Source organism: Corapipo altera, unplaced genomic scaffold, assembly GCF_003945725.1.
Source record: "Corapipo altera isolate COAL_440 unplaced genomic scaffold, ASM394572v1 343, whole genome shotgun sequence".
Classification (NCBI taxonomy): Eukaryota; Metazoa; Chordata; class Aves; order Passeriformes; family Pipridae; genus Corapipo; species Corapipo altera.
In genome coordinates this window covers 2,234,286-2,254,787 of record NW_020884913.1, presented here as the reverse complement: position 1 = coordinate 2,254,787, position 20,502 = coordinate 2,234,286, and the positions used below count along the sequence as shown (strand labels likewise).

Below are 20,502 nucleotides of genomic sequence, written 5' to 3'. Positions count from 1 at the left end.
AAGCACTAATTTAAAGCTTGTCTTCCCTGCTAAAGAAAAGAGGGTGATTTTAGTTTTTGATGCAGTGCTTAACAACTACTCTGACTGTCAGCATATTTAATTGGTTTGGGACGTTCTCTCATTAATGCACTTACCAGATATCTGTTTCTCTGTATCTCAGCTCATATTTTCTGCCTCTTCAAATTTTTGATTTGATTAATGCTTTCTCTTGGTATATCAGACCTGTGCTCTTAGAGAGTTTCACACAGGCTTTATAAAGATAGATGCTATCAGGATGAAAAAAAAAAGAAGAAAAGAAAAAAGAAAAGAAAGAAAGAAAGAAACAGTGGCTTCATGTTCTTTTTGTGTATATATCTTGCTTTTTTGTGTATATAAATATTTTTTTTTTGGTCTTTCTTTTCAGTTCAGCCCAATCCTTCTGTTCTAATTGGAAATCCTATCCGAGCATTTACTCCTCCCCCTCCTCCTCTGGGACCTCACCCCAACCTGGGGAAATCTCCAAGTCCTGTTCAAAGGATAGATCCACACACTGGGACAAGTATTCTCTATGTACCTGCTGTCTATGGAGGAAATATGGTCATGTCTGTGCCTTTGCCTGTAAGAATTAATTTTGTGTTTTTCCCCTCAACCCTCTCCTCAGTTATTGTATGCACCATATATATGGGAAAAATCAGATAGTGAATTTATTGCAGGTTTATTCAGCACTTTACTTCAAATATATGAGCTTTGCTGGCTTTAGGAGTGGCAGTGCAGAGGACCACCATAAAATAGGGCCTTTAAAGCTTTGCTCCCACAAAATAACTCCAGGCAACCTAAAAGCAATTCCATGTTCATGTAATTTGGTGTGTTTTAGGCACACCAGTGGAATCTGTGTGCCGTGACTCGAGACACCTGCCTCAGAATTATTGGCCCAGTTCAGTTCTTAATCATCAGAGAGACATCAGTGATTCACCCCCAGTTTGTTTCTCTTTATTGGCTTCACACAGTCTAAATTACCAGTTTTGGAATTCTGCAGTGCAAGGTGTCTGAAGTGAAGTGATAAGAAAAATAAGCATAATGGGATGTTTTTCCCTTCCAGAACCTTGTAGTGAACCAGTTTCCTCTCCAATCCCTTTCCTTAATGACATTTGGGAACAGAAGGAAGATCTCTAATCAGGTCTTTTAGGCTACATTTATGCATGGAATTTTGGATTACAGATCAGACTGTCCCTCCAAAATTGCCACAAATTAAAGAAGCAGCCTCTGCTTTATTGCTGCCCTTCACAGTCACATATTCATGGAGGAAAATGCAAGGAAAGAACAAAGGCTGCAAAAGGTTGTAACGTGTCTGTGTTGTGCACAACTCCTGAAAACTGTGGGAAGGACATGGAATTAAACACATGCACATGGGTTTAATTCCTTTCATAATGCTAAATGTTGGAACACAGTTACCTTGTTTTTTTTTCAATAATGCTCTGTTGTAATTTGGGTTATGGGTGCTGAATAGGGGACTTGCTGTAGTTTCAGTTGTATGTCTTAGATCAGCTGGCAGCTGTAAATTGGTTTTCTTTGCTAGGCCAAGGAATTTTCCTTTTTCCAAGCTTACTAGAAATCTGCATTTGATGAGTAAATTTAAATGCAATGAGAAGGCCAGCAGCTGTATCTTTGTCATGCTTGCTCACATTATATTAATATCAAACCAAGGTAATTTAAAAAGCTCTGCCTTATTGTTCCAAGGTTAATATATTTTTTATGTATTTCCAATCAAAGAAATGTATTAAAAATAAGTGTTTTGAGCTCACCTTCCCTGAGGATGGATTTTTAAATAATTAAGTGGGAAGACTGAGGTACTAATGAGACAGCTACTTTTGAAAAGAGGCTCAGAGATGATTTGAGGTTGTACAGATGCAAGAGCAGCCTAAAGCTAAAGTTCAAAGTGCACATTTCAAGGGCAAATAGTAATTTAAAAAAAGAGTAGCGTGAAAGTTGTTACACTTGAAACAAGTAGGGACTGAAGTAAAATGTGTTTATGTTCATGTAAGATGAAATGATGTCTTTGCTTTGTTTAATGCAGTTCCCATAGCCAAGGTAAAAGCAGGAGGGGGTTGTGTGCTGTCATCACTAAGGGATGCTCTGGCAGCCTGAGTGGTGATTACTCTCCCTGCACTCACCTCTGATTCGTGTATTTTCCTCCTTTTAATAAATTCCCTACAGGGAGAGATTGAACTAATTTGATCCAGAGCTGTCTTCCTTTGCATTCCTTTCAGGAATAAAACTGAAACCGTTGTAAAAAAATCCAGACTTTTATTACCTGCTTTCAGGAGGTGGATTTTACTTCAAATGTGCGATTCAGATGTAGCACAGACACTTTGGAGCAGCCCTGTCATTCCTCACTTGTGGAGGGTCTTGGATTGTCCCAATAGTCCTGTTAACTTCCCAGTAGTCCTGGTACCTTCACTAAGTGTCTCCTGGGTGCAGAGGAATGGCCTGGCTGCTCCTTCAGTGGTACAAAATCACAGCACTGGATGCTAAAAGGTCTGTTCCTCAGGTCAGAGGCTTCTCCCTCTGTTCTTCCCCTCAAGCCACAACCCAATGTCCTTCACTACCGGGAGAAACGGATTTTTATTTTTTTGACCTTCATCCATGTCTGTTTAATTAGAGAAGAGATTAATCTAAAGTTTGTTGAACTACAATTTGTCCATCAATTTTTTCTGTCAGAATTTTGAAACCACTGAAAAAAACCGTGGGTTTCGATACAAATTTTTTTGCCCAGGATTGTCCTCCGAAATCTTTGCTGCCCTTACAGCTCTCCCTTTCCAGCACCAGCTGTAGCTGTGTGTGAGTGTTTCAGGTCATCTGATGCACAGAAAACTATTGTTTGACCTAATATCAGTGTGCTTGTTACTTCTCTGTCTTTAATGTACCTTAACAGATTGCATCTGTCTCCTTTTTTATCTTTTTTTAATTTTTTTACTGTGTAGGTACCATGGACGGGGTATCAGGGTAGGTTTGCAGTCGACCCTCGACTCATTACTCATCAAGCAGCTATGGCATATAATATGAACCTGTTACAGGCACATGGGCGTGGGTCTCCTATCCCTTATGGCCTGGGGCATCACTCTCCAGTTAACATGGGACAGCAGCAGCTCCAGCATCAGGAAAAGGAGCAGCACGAACAAAATCGAAATGGTCAGTGGTTGAAATGGCAGTGAAAATTGGTCTGGTTTTGAGAGTTTTGTGCTTTAAATTACTTTATGATTGTACTTTACAATATCCTTTAAATAGGGTATTTTTATTTCCTTCCTTCGCCCTTTCCTCCCTGATCGAGGGATCTACAGAGCTGGGGAAAGAATGTGAGATTTGCCATTACAAATAGAATAACTCAGATACTGTGGCATTCAGAGGAGGAAGTAATGGAAGCTGGGGAGGGATGTTGAGGGTATAATTGTTCCATCTCTGTTCTGCAGTACAACTGCTGATGTTATTTGCAATTAAGTTGGAAGAACTACTTAGTGATGATTAATGAACAAAGTGCAGAGATTAAAGGAAAAGTGTTATTTAGGTAAATGATATTAAGTGTCTGTGATGCTGTAAATGCTATACTAATAAGTCTAAATTTTCCTGTCTGGCAAAAAAAAAAAAAATCCCAAAATAATAATTTTTCTATCGAAACTAAATGCTTTTGTAAATGTTTTTAGGTAAAAGTGAAAATGCTGCTGGACCTGAAATCAGTAAAATTCGAACACCTGAGAAGAAACCTCTGGAATCCAAGCAGGTGGGTTTCTCTTGTCTGGGTTTGTGGTTTGGTTTTGTGTTTGTTTGTTTATTTGTTCATTTGGTTTTGCATGTTCATTTTTTAATATTCCCTCTTTTAATGAGCTTTTAATGAGTCATTACTGAAATGGTTTTGTTTGGTTGGTTGTTTGTTTTAATGTGGATTTCCAGAAGTTTTCCTTCTCTTTTCTCCAGGTTGATTTAGAAGCCAGTTCTCAGCAGAGGAGCCCCGAGTCCCGTTCCGGTGTTGGTTTTCCCAACGCTAAATTCCATCGCAAAGAGAATCCCAACCCCAGGCAGCTGAACCTCCACCTCACCCCGCCCCACTCCCAGTTTGCAGTTCCCAACCGCCACTTCCAGCACCTCTCCCAGCTCCCAAGGCAGCCGTATCCTCTGCAGCAGCAGCAGCAAAACCTTTTAAGTCAGCAGCAAAATCACTTGCCTGACCAAGCAAACCAAATGCCACCCCAGCAGAGCCAGGTAGTTCAGCAGCATAACCATTTGAATCAGCAGCCTCCACAACCTTCACAGCTTTCCCCTGCTTACCAGGCAGGCCCCAGCCAGTCTTTTTTTAATAATCCAATTCCCCACCGACCACATTCTCCTGCTGTAGATGCTGTGATTTCAGAACAACACCCCCCACCTCTGTTACAAGAAGTCAATAATCCTTTGAGGCCTCTTGCACAGCACAACCCTGTTCTGCCAACCCACTTGAACAACTTCATTGAAGAGAATCCGTCAGGAATGCCCTTAGGGGACACTTTAGGTAGGTGACTTTTCTTTATTTAAATTCAGAGTGTGCAATTATAACTACATTGAAGTGAAAATGAAGGAGGTATTTACCTTTTTCAGGCATATTGCTCTGAATTGGGTCATTGTTGGGTTAGTTTCCATAAGTAATGTCATTGAGCATAATTTGCTGCTTCAGGCATGTTTGAATATTCAGCACTTTATTAGAAGATTCATGTTTATATGATTTTCCATATGATTTAAATAACCAGGTTATACACTGCAATGCAGTTAGTATATAATAGGCCCTGGAATATACTGTTTAAAAAGTATTCTTTTTTTTTTTTTTTTCTTTTTCTGACATAAAGATCTTTAAAAAAGGGCATTAGATAAAATTTTTTTTTAAAACTATTTTTGTAGATCGTATGCATGGAAATGTAGCTTTGGAAACAATAAGGCAGCAACAACAAGCCAGGTTACAACAATGGAATGAACATAATGCCTATCTCAGTCAAGGCACTATTCCATATCAACACCATCACCATCCTCATCTACCACATCTTCCTCAGCAACCAATTGGATTGCATCAACAGCAGCAAGTTAGGGCAAACTGGAAACTTGCCAGTAATACAGAAGATGAAACAGAGGCAACATATTCAAGGTATTTGTTTACTGAGTCATCAGAGCTTGTGTAAAATTGAGCAGTGGGCACCTATCTGTAACACTGTGATCAAGTGCAAGGCACGTAAAGGTTATTGCTTTTTGCTGCTGTTATTATGAAGGTTAAAATAGTTGGCAGGCTGACTTACAACTGTGCTTTTATTATGTGTTATGCTTTGTTCTGTTAGTATATTGGGTAGTAAAGCTGTAGTGGAAAAATATTTTCATGGAGCTTTTCGGTGTTGTGTTTATGGAGTAAGGAATGGGTAGAGAGCAACAACCTTGTGTTTTTATAAAAGAGGTGTCTGAGTGTAGTTAAGGCCTATTTAAGTTGTAAATTCGAAAACAAACAAACCAGCCCTTCCCCAAACATTGCTCCCCGGTGAAACCTAAATTTTTCTTTTCAAAAACCCTTTGCTTTTAAAAGCAAAAAAATGCTTGTATTTGAGATGGAGCATTAGGGGGCAAGAAAGGAAGCGGTTGAATGTCAACAGAAAAATGGTTCCAGTGGTCATCAACTTTGATCATGTGTATTGTAAAGGCTGGATTTTTAAATTGCCTCTGTTTACTGTCATCTCCCACTATGCTTTCTTTTCCATCTGGGTGGTTAGAGCCATGGTAAAGCATCTAAATGCCCTCTTATATTTTTGAAGTGCTGAATTGAGTATTCTTGACCTTTTGAAGAAGTTTGAAAGTCTGTTGTGCAAGTGAGGGGAATCCGTGATTGTTCTGGCTTTTGGCTTGTACGGGGTTAAAATTTTCCTTAACTATGTGAACTTTTTACCCTGTGTAGTAAAGCAGGAAATCCTTCCCTTAGTTGTCTCTTAAGAGATAACAAAAAATTGATTCTTCTGGCCAAAAACGAAATCTCAAGAGTTATTAAAACTTTGAGATGATTCAGGTGGGTATTTCATCCAATTAATCCTCTCGTGCCTGATTTCTGATTGCTCAGTCCCATCCTTTGAAGTTAGGGGTCAGTAAGCCCAAAGACGAGAATATTTAAGTTCAGTAGTTTGTGCTCTTGAGTTTTTTCTGCCTCAGAAAAGAGTGGGATTTCAGCAAAACTTTTTTCTTTTCTTTTTTTTTTTCTTGATGCATTTATTCTGTCAATGCAGATTCCAGGATTTGCTCCGAGAACTGTCCCACCGTGATCCAGGTGAAAGTCGGGACTTGGCCGAAATGCCCCCCCCTCAGTCGAGACTGTTGCAATACAGACAAGTGCAGCCCCGGAGCCCACCAGCACTCCCTTCTCCTTCCTGCAACTCCAACCACAGTGCTCACTTCCCCACCTTCACTGAAAACAACAGAGACATTGAACTGCCCAGTAACCCAGCATTTCAGCAGCATTTACCCCAAATATACAACCCCCCTTTCTCAATGCCATCCGAACATATAACCCCATCTCCCTTGAAATACCTGCAACCTGATGGATCCTGGACTTATGCTAACCTACAGCAGAACCACCTTATGGGGCAGGGCTTTCACTATGGGATACCTCCACTGCCCCACAGGTCGCAGCAAAACCCTTTTATACAAATCCAGAACCATCAGCACGCGGTCGGTCAGGAGCCATTTCACCCCCTCGCGTCTCGAGCAGTATCTGCCTCTTCGCTCCACAGCTTAGAAGAGGTAGGTGGAGGTGTTTGCTCTTGTCTGCTGTGCAGTTGTCACGTTGTTTTGCTCTCAGATTGCACTGTGGAGTGGTCAGGGATGCCCAGCACCTCAGGCATTAAAAGCTCCCACTGGGCGTTCCTGGGAGGCGGAGCCGTTCTTTGCTATTCACCCTGAGCACCTTGTGGTTCTGGGCACTGCAGGTGTAACATTTTCTCTGCAAAGTGGGAAGTCTTGGCTTTTTGAGTGTTACTCGGAGTTTTCTTGCTGGGTCTCTGCCTGTCGTTTATCTGGGGTGAGATTTAACCCAGCCCAGGTGACAGCTCACGAGGTGACTCTGGACAGGCAGCGCGAAGGAACCGGACAGTTGGCTCAGTGTGGAACCCTGAGTGTGGTTGAGCTACAAACTTGAGACCAGAGCTGGGCAGGTGTTTCACCCTGATTTAATAAATCCCACCCTGCCTGAACTCATTTGATATCAAGCCATCTTGTGTGTTTGGGGGGCTGAGAGTGCTGGAAATCAGTGCAGAGATACCCAGCTGTGCTGCTTGAATCTGGGTCCAGCACCAGCCACAGCTGGCTCTGTCCCTCTCCATGTTCTCTTGTCCTGGACTCCAAGGAGGTGTATTATGGGATGCAGACAATGCCAGCACATACAACTAGGACAGGTCACATTTTGAACAGGAGTTTTTAATCCCTGTTGGAATACAGAGTGCTGAGAAGTGTATGATATTTAGACATGGAATATCCTGCTTGCATTCCAGGAATGCCAGAATTAATATTCACACTGACTGCATGTAATCCAGTATTTGTACCTAAGTGATGTATTTTTGTTAAGGTTTTTACAGAAGCCGTGGGGGGAACCCTCCTCATCACTATCTCACATAATACATATTTAATTTAATTGTCTTTCAACTTCTGAAAATAGAAAATATTTCGTTTATGAGCCTGAGCAAAATAACTAAAATTGAATTCCAGTGCATTTTACAAATTTCTGTCTTATATAGATCCAGAGAGGTTAATGGAGTCCTCAGGCCCAGCTAGAGCTGTAGTAAGGTTTGAATTTATAGACATTTAGAAATTTGATGTCTCAGTCCATTAAGTCATCCCACCTTGTATAAAATCTAATACTTTGTGACAAGACTTACTGCTGTCAGTACAGCAGGATGTAGGAACAATGTCTTTTCAGCAGTAATAAACCAATAAATATTCCTATAGAGCTTGTGACAGCTCCTGCTATCTGAAGACAAATAGAGTGAACCTTTATGTAATTAGTGCAAATTCGGTTTAGTTGTTATTTTTTCTTCCTTTCAAAATATGTGACAGAAATGCCAAATGTGGTAAAAGTATTCCAAGACAGGGACTTGCCTGTAAACTTCCCAAAACTGCTGGTCCAACTGGTAGGTGGGACCAAAGAATGCACAAAGAAATCAAAGTGTGGTTTGAGGTGTGTTTTTAACAGACATCCCTCATACAAGGCAGTTGTCAGGGCAGTTTTCTTGACTTTTGGTATCCTCACTAAACTCTTTTCTCCATCACTATTTATAAAACTGTTAATTGACTTGATACTTGAAAGCTTTTGCTTGTGTTTAGTCAAACCAGATCTGAACTGCACATCAAAGGGAATACTGAAGTTATTCTGTCTGGTTCTGTACTTGCAAGTGTCCAGAATTTTGATAAATTCCTGCCTGCTCACCAAAATTGCCCGTTAAACTCAATAAATGTATATTTTCTGGGTGTGATTTGGGCAGCAGCTTATGAATTTGGGGTTTTTTTGTTGTTGTTGAAGAAAACCCTCAGGAGAGTGTCAGGATATGCAAGTGTTGACCCCTTGATTATGGCGACTAAAATAAGATATAACAGTTTTCTTTCATGCACTTTTTTCCCCTGTCTGTTTTTTGTGGATCATACAGTAACAACATTGGGGCACTGCAAACAAGTTATGTGATGTTTATTTAGCTAATTTCTTATGGCATTTCATTAGGATGTTTTCTTTTTTCCTTTTACCAAGTATAGATTTATCTGTATGACTTTTCTGTTATTGATGCTCATTAGTCAGTGCAGAAGGGAGAAAATACTGTATGTTCCTTTTTAAAAATAAACTGTTAATATAGCAGACTTAGTTTAAATCTTGAGAAAGTTTAGAGAGCCCTTAAATCTGAACTTTTGAAGTCAGCAGGTTAATTAATGGAGCTCCTGCCATTTTCATCTCCGTGATCTACAGGGTTTATAGGTCATTTCTGTGGTTTCAGATAAAATTCTCTGCATTATTTCTCCCGAGGGCAGAGGCTTCTCCAGAGTATTTGTTTGTGTACATTCACAACATCCAGTGTACAAATGTATCCTGCTCCCCCAGATCCTGCTATACAAGTCACTAATTTATCCCTTGGAAAAGGAAAAGCCATTTTTTTTTTTTCCTGGCTACACTGTAAGAACATTTTTCTCTTGCTCTTATGTGCTTCTGTGCTTTCTTTGCTTCATCTGTAAATGCTGGGTATCTTCCTCCTCACTGTGTGATCCATCGCCCACGTAGGACTGTGAGATGTAAAGGCTGATGAGAATTAAGGAATCTCACTTGATGTTCTTTGCAGTTGCTTTAAAATTCTCTATTTTGTGTGATCAAAACAACATTATCAGTGACTGCAATATCCAACATATAACTTGAAATGCATGAGATTTCTTTCTAAATGCAAAGGACTTTTTTTTTTTTTTTGGTAAGACATTTCAGGGGAAAAAATTGAGTGGGGAAATGGTATTTGACACATAAATAAGAGCAAAAAGGCCATTTTTTGTTTTGTGTTTTTTTTGTTCACAGTATGAACCAAGAGGACCAGGCAGGCCGTTGTACCAAAGAAGAATTTCCTCTAGTTCAGTCCAGGCTTGTTCTGAAGAATTAAACACTCCTCAAGACAGTCTTGGTCAGTGTAAAGAGCTTCAGGACCACAGTAACCAGTCATCGTTCAACTACTCCTCACCTGAGTTGTGGGTGAACTCCTCCTCCTCTGCCCCGTACCCAAACATTCCATGCAACGGAGCCAGCAGAGCAGTTCCACCCCGGGAGTTGTTAGGTGGGTACCCTTGGATCTCTGCTCTAAGGAGACAATTTAAGCTGCAGTGACCAAGTCTAAGTGAAGAGTTGGTTGTGGGGTTTTTTCCCACAACATGTTTTCTGTCATTTCTTGAATTCCCAAACCCGGTGTTGAAGTATTTGTTGTTTCAGCAGTTAAAGGTTTGGAATAATCCTGGTTTTGTTTGCCATCTTGTTACCATCCTGCTGCTGCCTAAAGAATACTGTGAGCGTTCTCCATGTCCTAAATCAATGCTGCTCCTTAGTCCTCTCCAAAAGCTCCAGTAAACCCAAATAGTCTCTTACAGTGGTTTCAAGTGCAGCTGAGTTTTTGCTGAGAGGAGCTAAGGTGACTGGTGGGATTTATTTGCAAGATGGATTATTTGTTCCCAGATTCAGTGATATTTGGTGTTGATATTACAGTCTGGGGGAGCAGCACATAAACTGAATTAGTACTCTCAGCGTTTCTCCCAGTAAATTCTGGTACTTCATCAAAGTAGTGACGAGTTTAAATTCTCTCTCACCGTGGAACAATCTCAGTGGAACGTGGCTTCCCTGGTGGTAGGAGCAGTGCTGATTGATTGAGCAGACAGAAACTAAATTAACTTTTCAGAGGTGAAAAAAAAGCTGTGAGCAGAGAGTTGGAGCAGTGCAGCTATTCTTCTGTTCTCCATACTTTCAGTGTTTGTGAAAAACAAAATAACCAGGATAGTACAGTTTCTTCTCCATGACTTTGCTTTAAGAATCTCCAGTGGTAATTTAAAAACAAGATTAGTAAAAATATGAACAATATCCTGGTGTGGATATTAAAACCACTTAATAATGCAGAATTATTTATAGGATGGTTCTTTTTGGCCTTAAAAGATTTAATTGCTTTTGATGAAGCTTTATAAACCTAAAACATCTTATAACATTACAGTGATTGTGAAGTAGAAACAAGCAGTGTAGAATGAATGAAAAAAAGCTGTTTATATTAGCAACAGCACTCGAGAGTTAAGTTCCTAATGTGCCTTTTAATTTCCAAAATGTGAAAATGTTATTTTGCAAACCCATGTGTGTGGCAGCATCTTTTGTTCAAAACTTCAAGCTCAGGGCACCTCCTTCAATCTATTTCTGTTTTTACTGAAAATCAAGGAGCTGAATGCACAGTGTTTTATGACATTCATCACTGGAGTTGCTCCCTAGACTGGTGGTTATCTAATAGTGGTTATCTAATAGGAGCTCAGGAACCCTGGCAAGGTTACTTTGGGATCAGCCAGTGCCACATTTCCTTGCTTTAATGTAAAGTGTTTGTGAGTAAAGTCTACAGAGGACAGATGTGTATGTAAAAAGTACCATATCCCTACATTTGCTGTCAAATAGTAAATTCTAAATGAAAAGGTCAAGTTCTGACCAGTAACTGCTTTTGCTATGAAAATACTTTTTGCTGGAGTTAAGAATGGTTTCTGTTTTGTAAATAAGTGTATATGAATAGTGCCCATATCTAGTGGTTCATGCAAACAAATCTCCATTTTCTGGCTGCTGTGCTTTCCCACATTCACAGCTCAGTGCCTGTGATGATCATATTTACAGCCCAAATGTGTTTTATGGAGCTGAGGGTTAATGACCAGTAACTGCACTGTTTGTCGTTACCATTGATTTTTATCCATGAAATAAAACCCTGTGAGAATGTGAGGCTGGGAAATTATCCTGTGCCTGCATTTTTTGCTGGAGAGAGACCCTGATCCAGACTGTCCAAGGGCTGATCTCTCCTGTACATCAGGAATGGCTGAGGCACCACTGTTGGATTGGATCAGGATGGATTTATGGAGGGCAAGGGGAGCTGCTGTGAATTCCTCAGGGTCGTTACATGCAGGCACTTCCCAAAATTGCAGTTGGAGAGTTTGATATGCATTGCTTTTTCTGTTGATAGAAAGAAAATGATTTAAGTTCTTACTCAAGATGTTTATTTCATATTTTTTCTTCTGTTGGACACCTCAACCACACACAGCTTTCACCTCTGGCCCCGCTTGTCATTACTTGTCTTGAGTGCTGTGGTTATTTTTGGGAGGTTTTTCTGCTCGTGGTCTGGGTTGTTTGGTTTTTGTTGAATCATAGCAACCCTAGCAAAACTGCTTTGCTTATGTTCTTTCCATAGTCATTCTTCTGTGAGTTTGTTATGGAGTTTTTTTGCTTTGTAAAAATCAGAAGGCTGTGTGCGACCCTTCCAGCGAGAAAATTAACTGTATACTTTGTTTTCCTACTTTTACACTCATTTGATGGTACAGTTTTCTATGTGCACTTTAAAAATAACATTATATAGGGTTAAAGATTGAAATAATTACAGATTATATGTGCTGTCCAGCTCTTAGGCTATTACAGATAGAACATTTACCTGTTTCATCAGTGTGGAGTTTCTCTAGTTGTGTAAGACAGCAGAATTCTCCAGACAAAGTAAGGTACCTCATTAGGATTCAGGAAATTCACTTGAAAGCAGTTTTATACCTCTGGTTAAAGCACCATTTTTTCTGATAGTTACAGAAGTTGTTAAATGTGGAGCAAGAACATATCAATTAGCAGGAATGCATTCAGCCTAAAATACCAATAATTAGTTGCTTGGCATTCAGGACTCTGAATTGCTGTTGGAGAATGAATTATATATGGTGCTGTAAATTTTAATTTTAGCCTATTAAGCTATAAAGCAAGAGGAATGAAATACTCTTTGTGCTGTCTCAGTGGATAAAGTGCTTAAATTAGAGTAGATCCCACAGGGAAGCAGCTTACCTTCCATGCACCGGGTAAATCCGCTGTGCGGAATTGCGGGTTCGGTGTTCCGGGCTGTGGGCACCCACAGAGAGGGTGTTTAACACTGTCATTCCTGGGGTGTTGGTGGCAAGGATAGGGCACAGTCCAATAGTGGGAATGAAGCTGGGGAACTCCAAGACCAGCTTGGAGCAACCTGGGCTAGTGGAAGGTGTCCCTGCCCATGGTGGGGTGGGATGAGATGAGCTTTAAGATCCCTTCCAACTCAAACCATCCCCTGCTTATCTGAGTCTGTGAACTTAATAATAATTTTCAAGGACACACAGTGACTAAACACAGAAAATTGGTGGTGTGGGAGGCGGTTTCCAGTTTCAGTACCCCCAGTACTTATTTTGGGGTTACCTCAGGTAGATTTGCTACGTCAGAGCCTTTCGCTTACCCACGCTCTGCTTCCTCCTCCCGCAGCTCCACCCAAGACAGCGAAGCCCCCCGAGGAACACCTGAAGGCCGAGAACATCCAGCTCTCCAACTCCTTCAACTACAACGTGCTCCAGCACCTGGGCCAGTTCCCACCTCTCATGCCCAACAAGCAGCTGGTGGAGTCCAACAGCAGCAGCCCCCAGCCCGCCGGGAGCAAGCCCGTCATGTCCTACGCGAGCGCCCTGCGGGCCCCCCCAAAGCCCAAACCCCCTCCTGAGCAGACAAAAAAGAACAGCGACCCTTTGTCCTTGTTTCAGGAACTTAGCCTAGGTAGTTCATCAGGTAGCAATGGCTTTTACTCCTATTTTAAATAATCAGATTATTTTTTTTAGAGAGAATTTAATTTTTATTTGTGTCCGTAGATCTAAGGTAGTTGGGGCTTCACCTGTAGTTGCAAATATTCCCTTTGTTTATATTAGTAAATATATCCTCACTTAATTGCTTTGCTGCTAGACTTGCAACTAATTTTTTTTTTTTTTTAATTATATTCCATTATTTTGCATTTTTTGATGTGGGTCGGGTTTTTGGAAGCTTTTCTGTAGGAAAACACACACGTGTTATTTTTTAATTTGTGTAATGTTAATGATATGTTGCATTAAACTAGCAGCTGAGAGATTACCTGTACAACTTGAAAAAAAGGAAAAAAAAAAAAGGAAAAACTAAAAAAGGAAAAAAAAAAGTTTGTCTAAATTGTATTTAAGAAGATTGTAAGTAGCATTTACATTTATTCAATAACATTAGCATACTATGCTGGGTTTCTGTACCAGAAATGGCCAGTTAATGTAAAAATGTATGTTATTTCTGCTTAAATTCATTTAATTTTTTTTTTTTTTAAATAAAGGTGCAGCATCTTCTAAATAATTTCAGTTTTATCAGCTTTTTTGTGAAGGGATGCTGCATTCTCAGACTTTTATAGTTTTAGATTCTGTATGATGTGGTATTGTATTTTCCATCCACTGTAGGGTAAAGTAAAGGCATTCTTTGCAGACACCTATGCCATTGTTTGGAAACATTCAGATAAAAGTATTGATACACTTTAAAAAAAATAATTAAAAAAAAAAAAGAAAAAAGGAAAAAAAATAACAAAAAAAGCCCAAAAAAACTCTACATTTTATTTTTGGACAAGCTAGTAATATAAGCTTGTTTGAAAAGTTAATTTGATAGGTTTTTTAAATGAATCATGAAGCTGAAAATAAATTTTTAGGTATGTTGGTGCTTAGTAGATTTAATAACTATTTTAAAAAAAAAATGCGTGAATTTAGTAAAAGACTTTTTTTGTTTGTTTGTTTAATTTTTTTTTTTTCCACTATGCATGTGTAAATGTTTGTAATCTGGCTTTTTCCCCCCTTTCTCCAGTGGTATAAAAGAATTGTGCCGCTTTAATTTTTTTTTTTTTGGGTTTTGTTTTTTTTTTTTGGGTTTTGTTTTTTTTTTCCGGTAAAACTTTTGGTACATTATTTGATGTTTACATTAAAATGTGACATTATACAAGGAAATTCAGATATTTTGCTAACTGTTTTGTTTGAGGAACATCATTAAAGAAGAGATTTAATGTTTGTCAAAGCTGTATCCAAATTTAATCGAGACCTTCTGGGGATCAGAGTGGTTACCACGTTATTTATCTATGTGAGCTCTGTGAAGTTCTTCAAGAACCTGACCCTTCAGGAGTTACAATCTGAAAAAAAATTAATGATGGGATATTAAAAAAAAAAAAAAATTAAAGAAACCAAGTGTGAACGAAACCTCAGAAGATAAACTTTGTGGAGAAAGATTTCTGGCCTTGCACACTGTCCCTGCTTTGTGCTGGGGAGCTCCAGAGGGGGGTTGGAGAGATTCTCCTGTTTGTTTGTTTTTTTTTTTTCTCTTTTTCCAGTTGAAATAACTTTAAATCTGGGAACTGTTTTACAGGGATGAGCTGGGTGTAGTTGCAGGATTCCTCCACCTGTGGGAATGGAAATTTTAGAGTTGTGTGGGGGTGATTTCAGCTGACACCTCCCTGGGAAGCAGTGGCTGCTCCTGGTTCAATCAGATTTTTGCTCTGGTTACAATCAGGTTTATTCTTTTACATTTGGCTTCATGTTTGAAGACAAGGGTCTTTATGAACTGGGGTTGATTTAAACTCATTGCACTGCAGAGGCTTGCATATGAATTTTTTTATTATAAGTCTTTGCTGGCTTGTGGTTCAGAAACTTATCTGAAAACCTTTTTCCTTCTTTTTGCTGCGAAGCAAATCACTCATAACTCGTTAATTTATTTCCTGATGTCTGTACCAAACAAGGGGGAGGGGACAGCCCCTGCCAAGTTGTGCTTTTATCCCTTCAGCACCATCAAATCCAGAGGACCCAAAAATGAGTATAGAGGCCAAATTCTGCAACCTTGAATCAAGCAAAACTCCCGTTTTTGCCAAGCTGACGGCTGCAGAAATGGGAAATCCATCAGCAGGGGCCAGTGGAAGTTGCCTCAGGCTCCTTATTTTGGCAGAACTGTGCCAGTTCTCCTCCACGGAGCACCTGGCACCGCTTGGAGAGATGGATCCGTGTGCCTGGACGTTGTGGAGAGTCCCTGGTGGGCTGTGCAGGCTGTGGCAGAGGACAGGTAGGGTTCACATGCCCCTCAAATGCTTTGGAGTTTCAGGGGTTTCCAAAATCACTCCTTTCTATGGAGCAGCCCTTTGATTCTGTTCACCACATATGAATTTTAAACCAATAAACGTCACTTGTTAATTTACTGCTCTCTGTCCATCAGTTAAAGGGAGATGGTCACGTCTCACCACATTTTATTCTGTTTTACACCAGCACTTGATCTACACTGAAAATATTATGGAGAAAGGAGCATTTTCTCTCTTGAGTTACAATTTCTTTATGAAAATCCCTGCTGGTTTTGGTGCTATGTTTTCCTAAGTGCTCTCACCCAGGAGTTTGAGGATGGAATGGCAGAGAGCTTGTGGCTCTCAGCTTTGACAGGAATCACTGAATTTCTTAGAGTGAGGGTTTTTTTCCAAAAGATTATTTCTTTGGAAATGTCTGGCCATTGTATGTCACATGTATAGTCCTGAGTGGGATCTTTGGGTTTTAGAGCAAATTATCCAGTGTTTATTGAAGTCATGTGTAGAAAACCCCCAAAGTGTATTATAAACTCTCCTAGGGCTTTAATCACACTCTTATTAAAATGAAATTAAGACTTACAGATGGCTCCAGTGGGCACTGCTCAAGCTGCACTGTAAATATGGAGCTGTTGCAGTTACAAGGAGAATTCAAAATTATGAGTCTGGTTTGTATAAAATGTCTCAATTTGGAGGAAAATAATGGGGGTTTGGGCATCTACACCAAAAGGGTGCTTGGCTCCTTGACTTTTTTTACATTTAATAGTACAGTTAGTGCCAAATCCCATTTTCCTTTGAGAATAAACTCCCCATTGTTGTCTGTGGAATATTTAAACGACAGGATCATGCGGATCTAAATTTAGAAAGCTGGTATTTAACACCAAGAATAATTTCTGGGTTTATTTTCTTGAATTCCAGTTTATCGTGAGAAAAATCTGGATGCCTCATGGGAGGTTGTCAGTGTGGTGGTAAGAACTAATAAAGAATGGAGGGAAAGATTTTAAAAAGAAATTATTTGGCTCTAAAAAAATGAAACTTTTTTTTTTCTTTTACATTTCAAATAGAGCCTCCATCCTTTAAAAATCCACTTAGGGAATGCAGCTGGGAGGTTGTCATCTAATACAGTTTGTCCTGGTTTTTTAATTGTGTGGCCCTTTGCAGGATGTGAATCCTGCCACTGACTCTACAAACCCTGTGAGTACCATTCCCTACTTTGATTAATTATTGTTTTGTTCCCAGATTTATGGAGTTCAGCTGGTTTTTCTGCAGAGATCATGCTCTCTAAGCAATTCTTTTGCTGTGTGTGTGGTACCTCAGTGCTATAACTGGCACCAGGAGCACTGTCTGGCCACTCCAAATTTCCTTTTCAGACCGAACTCAGGCATATCAGAACCCTCACATTTCCAGGGCAGTGAGCCCACAATGCTCTGCCCATATCATTGTTCTACTCATTTGTTTTGTTAGTTTTAAAAGTTTCTGGTTTTCCTAGAAAAACTGCAGACAATTAACTTGTCAAGACAGATGGCGATGATCTATGGTGCCTGTAAAAATTCGCACATCGTATTCCCTGACATGAAATATGGGCTATTTCTGTTGGTGTAGCAATACTTGAGCCAGTCTCTCTTTGTTAGCTGTGTCAGGGAGCAAGGATTGAATCCTTCTAAATTTGTTTTTTTTCTTCCATTCAGGAGAAGTAAAGAATTTACAGCAGAAGTGTGGAAATGTCAGTTCGATGGGTTTTTTTTTTCTTTTGGCAACTTCAGTCGAGAGATGTTGAGGAGTTTTTACCTCATTAAGGATTAATAGATGCTGCTGACAAATTACAGAACATGCTCTGTGATCTGAATTACCCAAGACTGGTTAGAAGATGTTGTCAGTCCCTTTTCCCTAAGACTTGGCTCCCTCCTGGAGGGTGAATACCTCCACAGGACCAGCTGTAAAGCTGTGGTGGTGCTCCCAGTGAGAGCTGGTGATACTGGGCACAAGGCTGAACCAGAGCCTGGGGTGCAGCCCTTTCTATTACATAGAAAGTAGCCCAGAAATCTCAGTTTATTCCCTTCTCTGCATTTCCCTAGAGAGCAGCAAAGCAGCTGGGTGTCTGGATGCAGGGTGTGCATGTGTGATGTCTGTATGTCTTGGATTTATGTTCAACAGCTTCACCAGGGCCAGAACATCCATCAGGGATGACAAAGCAAGAAAAATCATCCTCTTCTTCAATCAAAACAAAGTCATGGTGCTCTTTTCCTGCCCCTTGGTGACAGTGGAAAGGGGAGATAATTGGAAGGGATGCTTTTAGAGCAGGTCCCATTGCTGTGGGTGGGTTATGGTGCAGAGCAGCCCAATGCTCCTGGAGTTAAGTTGTAAAGTGATACAGTGTTCCAAGGGGCACTGTCCCACCCTGGAAAGTGGGAGGTTGTTTAAAATGAAGGTGACTGAGGTTTATTCTGTCCATGGTCAGGTTCCTGGCATGTGACTGTCCAGCTGCAGTGCTGGATGGAGCCCGGGGGTTTGGTGTTAATCCCCAGGGCCCTCTCTGGGGCTGGCAAACAGCATCTCCTGGTGTTGATGACCTCGTGTATCAGGTATGTTCTTCAAGAGCTGTCAGGCCCAGGAGAGAAAGGGCCCCTCTGCAGCAGGGCCAAGGGTCTCATTGCAGGGGGGAGAGTTCCCAGATCTTTGGGACTTTCTGGGAATCACTTCCACAACTGTCAGAGTGAGGAGAAAGAGGTGATGGCCACAAGGAAGCGACAGAATGGAAAGGGATCAGTGAAAAAACAAATAGGTGAGTCCACCTGTGCCATTGTAAACTGCATGGTCAAACCCCTGAGCATCCTGTGTATGCTGGCTCTCTTCAGGCATGGACTAAGGGAGAAATAGGGGTTTGTACTGGGACTTGTGGGTGAAATCCTCTCTGCACACCCCCATCTGAGCTCCCTGGTGAGTTCTTGGTTCCCCACGCTGCCGGTGCTGGGCTGTTCCTGCAGTACCTCGTTGCAGATGAAGGGTGTTGGAGAGCTCAGCTCACTGCTTGCTAAACAGGCAGTTTTCTTCTTCAGGGTTGTTTGTCTGACACCTTTTCTGCACATTAAGTTCACACAACACGGCGTTTAAAGATGAGGGAAGCAGATTCTCTCCACGCCTCACAGCAAACCGTACATAAACAGAGAACTTCGCGTCTGCTGCTGCGTCGACTGTGATTTAACACTCGGGCTTTGCAGGGTGGTGGGCAGAGTTCAGCCACCAGAATCGCAGCCCTGTGTCTCCTCTCCCTGGGGCACCTCAGTGTGGGTGCCCTGAGGGAAGGGCTGGGCAGGGATGTTGGTTTATGGAGTGGCAAATGGACGTGCCCAAGGAACCCACGACCGAAGGGGTCTGTGGCTCTGGTGGTGACAGGAGCAACACTCAGGGTTTCTTGGTGGCTGGTGGTTGTTACTTGTTCTGCAAATCAATTCACCTCTCCCTGTCTCTGCTGTGTTTCCCACTCAATTCTTTGGCCGGGTCCCAAGCCCACGTATGCTCCTGTAGGATGTGCAGCAGCCAGGTCCCCATCCCTGTTTGGCTCTGATGACTCCCTGCCAGTGAGAAAGTTTCTTTCATGTTTCCTGGTACATTCCTGAAGTTCTGGTGGCCGTTCCCTGCTATTTGTTCAGCTGAGAAAATGAAAACTGAAGCCAGTTACAGCTCCCCCCTCCAACATTATATTCTTTTTCCTTTATGAAGACCAATTACTTTTATTAAGTCTCAAAACACATTATCAGCTCTCTGGGAGAGAGGTTTCGATGCGGCAGAACGAACCTGCTGCAAGAGCAGTGCCTTTCCCACTGTGAATACCAATGACCAATTTAATGGACAGGTCCCTCTTCAGCAGTTCTTAATATCAGGAAGAAGAAAATGAAGCCATCCATGTGCTTCTCAGTCTGGCAGGGACCATATGGAGCAGGGAATGATCACAAAGCCTCAGCTTGGAGCAGGAGGAGAATAAAGCTCGGTGAGTTTAAAGGCTTTAGGAGGCATCTTGCTGAGCTGCCTGAGCTCTGGCTGTGGGTGGAGGATCTTGCTGCTGGGAGCTGTGTGTTTTCTCTGCCTCATGAGTAAAGTGAGCCCAGAGAGGCTGTAAAACCTTGGGTCCAGGCCAAACCCCAGCACTTACTGGGAATCTTTCCATTGCTCTCACTGGGGCTTGGATGAAGCAGGTCAGCCCTGGTGCAGGTGGGAGTGTGCAAGAGATGGGGAGACCTTCCAGGGTGTGTTTATCTCAAACGTTCATGTCTTGCTCTTGAATATGAGGGGGACTAAGCAGCATCTTGGCTGGACAAAAAGTTGGCCTATCAAGAACCTACCTATAAATAATTTTTCCCAGAAGAAACATTGCAGGAGAGGGATGACACCTCAGTAAAGGTGCTTCTCAGGGATGCAGGACATGTTACTGCTCCGTGTGGCGTGATGAACTTAGACCCATGTCCCCAAACTTTGCTTATCTCAAGCCCTGGCATGTCTGAGGTGGTGATGATGGCTGAGCTGGGAATGCTGCTGTGCCTGCCAGCTGCTCTGCTTGGATTAACCTGCCTTGTGTAGGTTGGGATGTCCCAACCCGGGGTCAGCCACCGCAGGGTCACACCAACTACTTTCCTTTCTGTTGTTGCACGTAAAGGATCTCCCTAGAAACTAGCCTCTGTTTTCCTGAACAATGAAAATGCAAATGAAGAATGTCAGCTCTGTACCCAAAAATAAGATTTCAAAACCATTTAGCATTTCAGAGTGGCTCTGTGACAACTTGAAGACTTGCAGTTGTCTCTCATAATGAGAGACAGGCAGAGCTCCTCAGCTCACACTCACATCTGAGCACCAGTGAATGCTT

General features: G+C 41.4%; 1 protein-coding gene and 1 long non-coding RNA gene across 5 annotated transcripts in view; one reads left to right on the top strand and one right to left on the bottom strand.

Moving 5' to 3' along the window:
• HELZ (helicase with zinc finger) overlaps window positions 1-15,769 on the top strand; it is a 77,421-nt gene extending 61,652 nt beyond the window's left edge. For 3 of the 4 annotated variants that reach the window (XM_027654662.1, XM_027654661.1, XM_027654663.1), the window contains 8 exons: window positions 404-597; window positions 2,961-3,168; window positions 3,678-3,754; window positions 3,949-4,519; window positions 4,903-5,143; window positions 6,258-6,771; window positions 9,569-9,821; window positions 13,028-13,356. In XM_027654662.1, the coding sequence (XP_027510463.1) occupies window positions 404-597; window positions 2,961-3,168; window positions 3,678-3,754; window positions 3,949-4,519; window positions 4,903-5,143; window positions 6,258-6,771; window positions 9,569-9,821; window positions 13,028-13,356 (2,387 nt within the window). Of the gene's footprint in view, window positions 1-403; window positions 598-2,960; window positions 3,169-3,677; window positions 3,755-3,948; window positions 4,520-4,902; window positions 5,144-6,257; window positions 6,772-9,568; window positions 9,822-13,027 lie in introns of all 4 variants that reach the window. The other variant, XM_027654660.1, reaches the window with a different exon arrangement.
• Window positions 217-18,432, bottom strand: LOC113952524. The gene is made up of 3 exons (XR_003529574.1): window positions 18,328-18,432; window positions 1,782-1,786; window positions 217-229 (listed from the first exon to the last, which is right to left on the bottom strand). It is a non-coding gene; the product is annotated as an uncharacterized LOC113952524 (long non-coding RNA).
• Window positions 18,433-20,502: the final 2,070 nt, after the last annotated feature.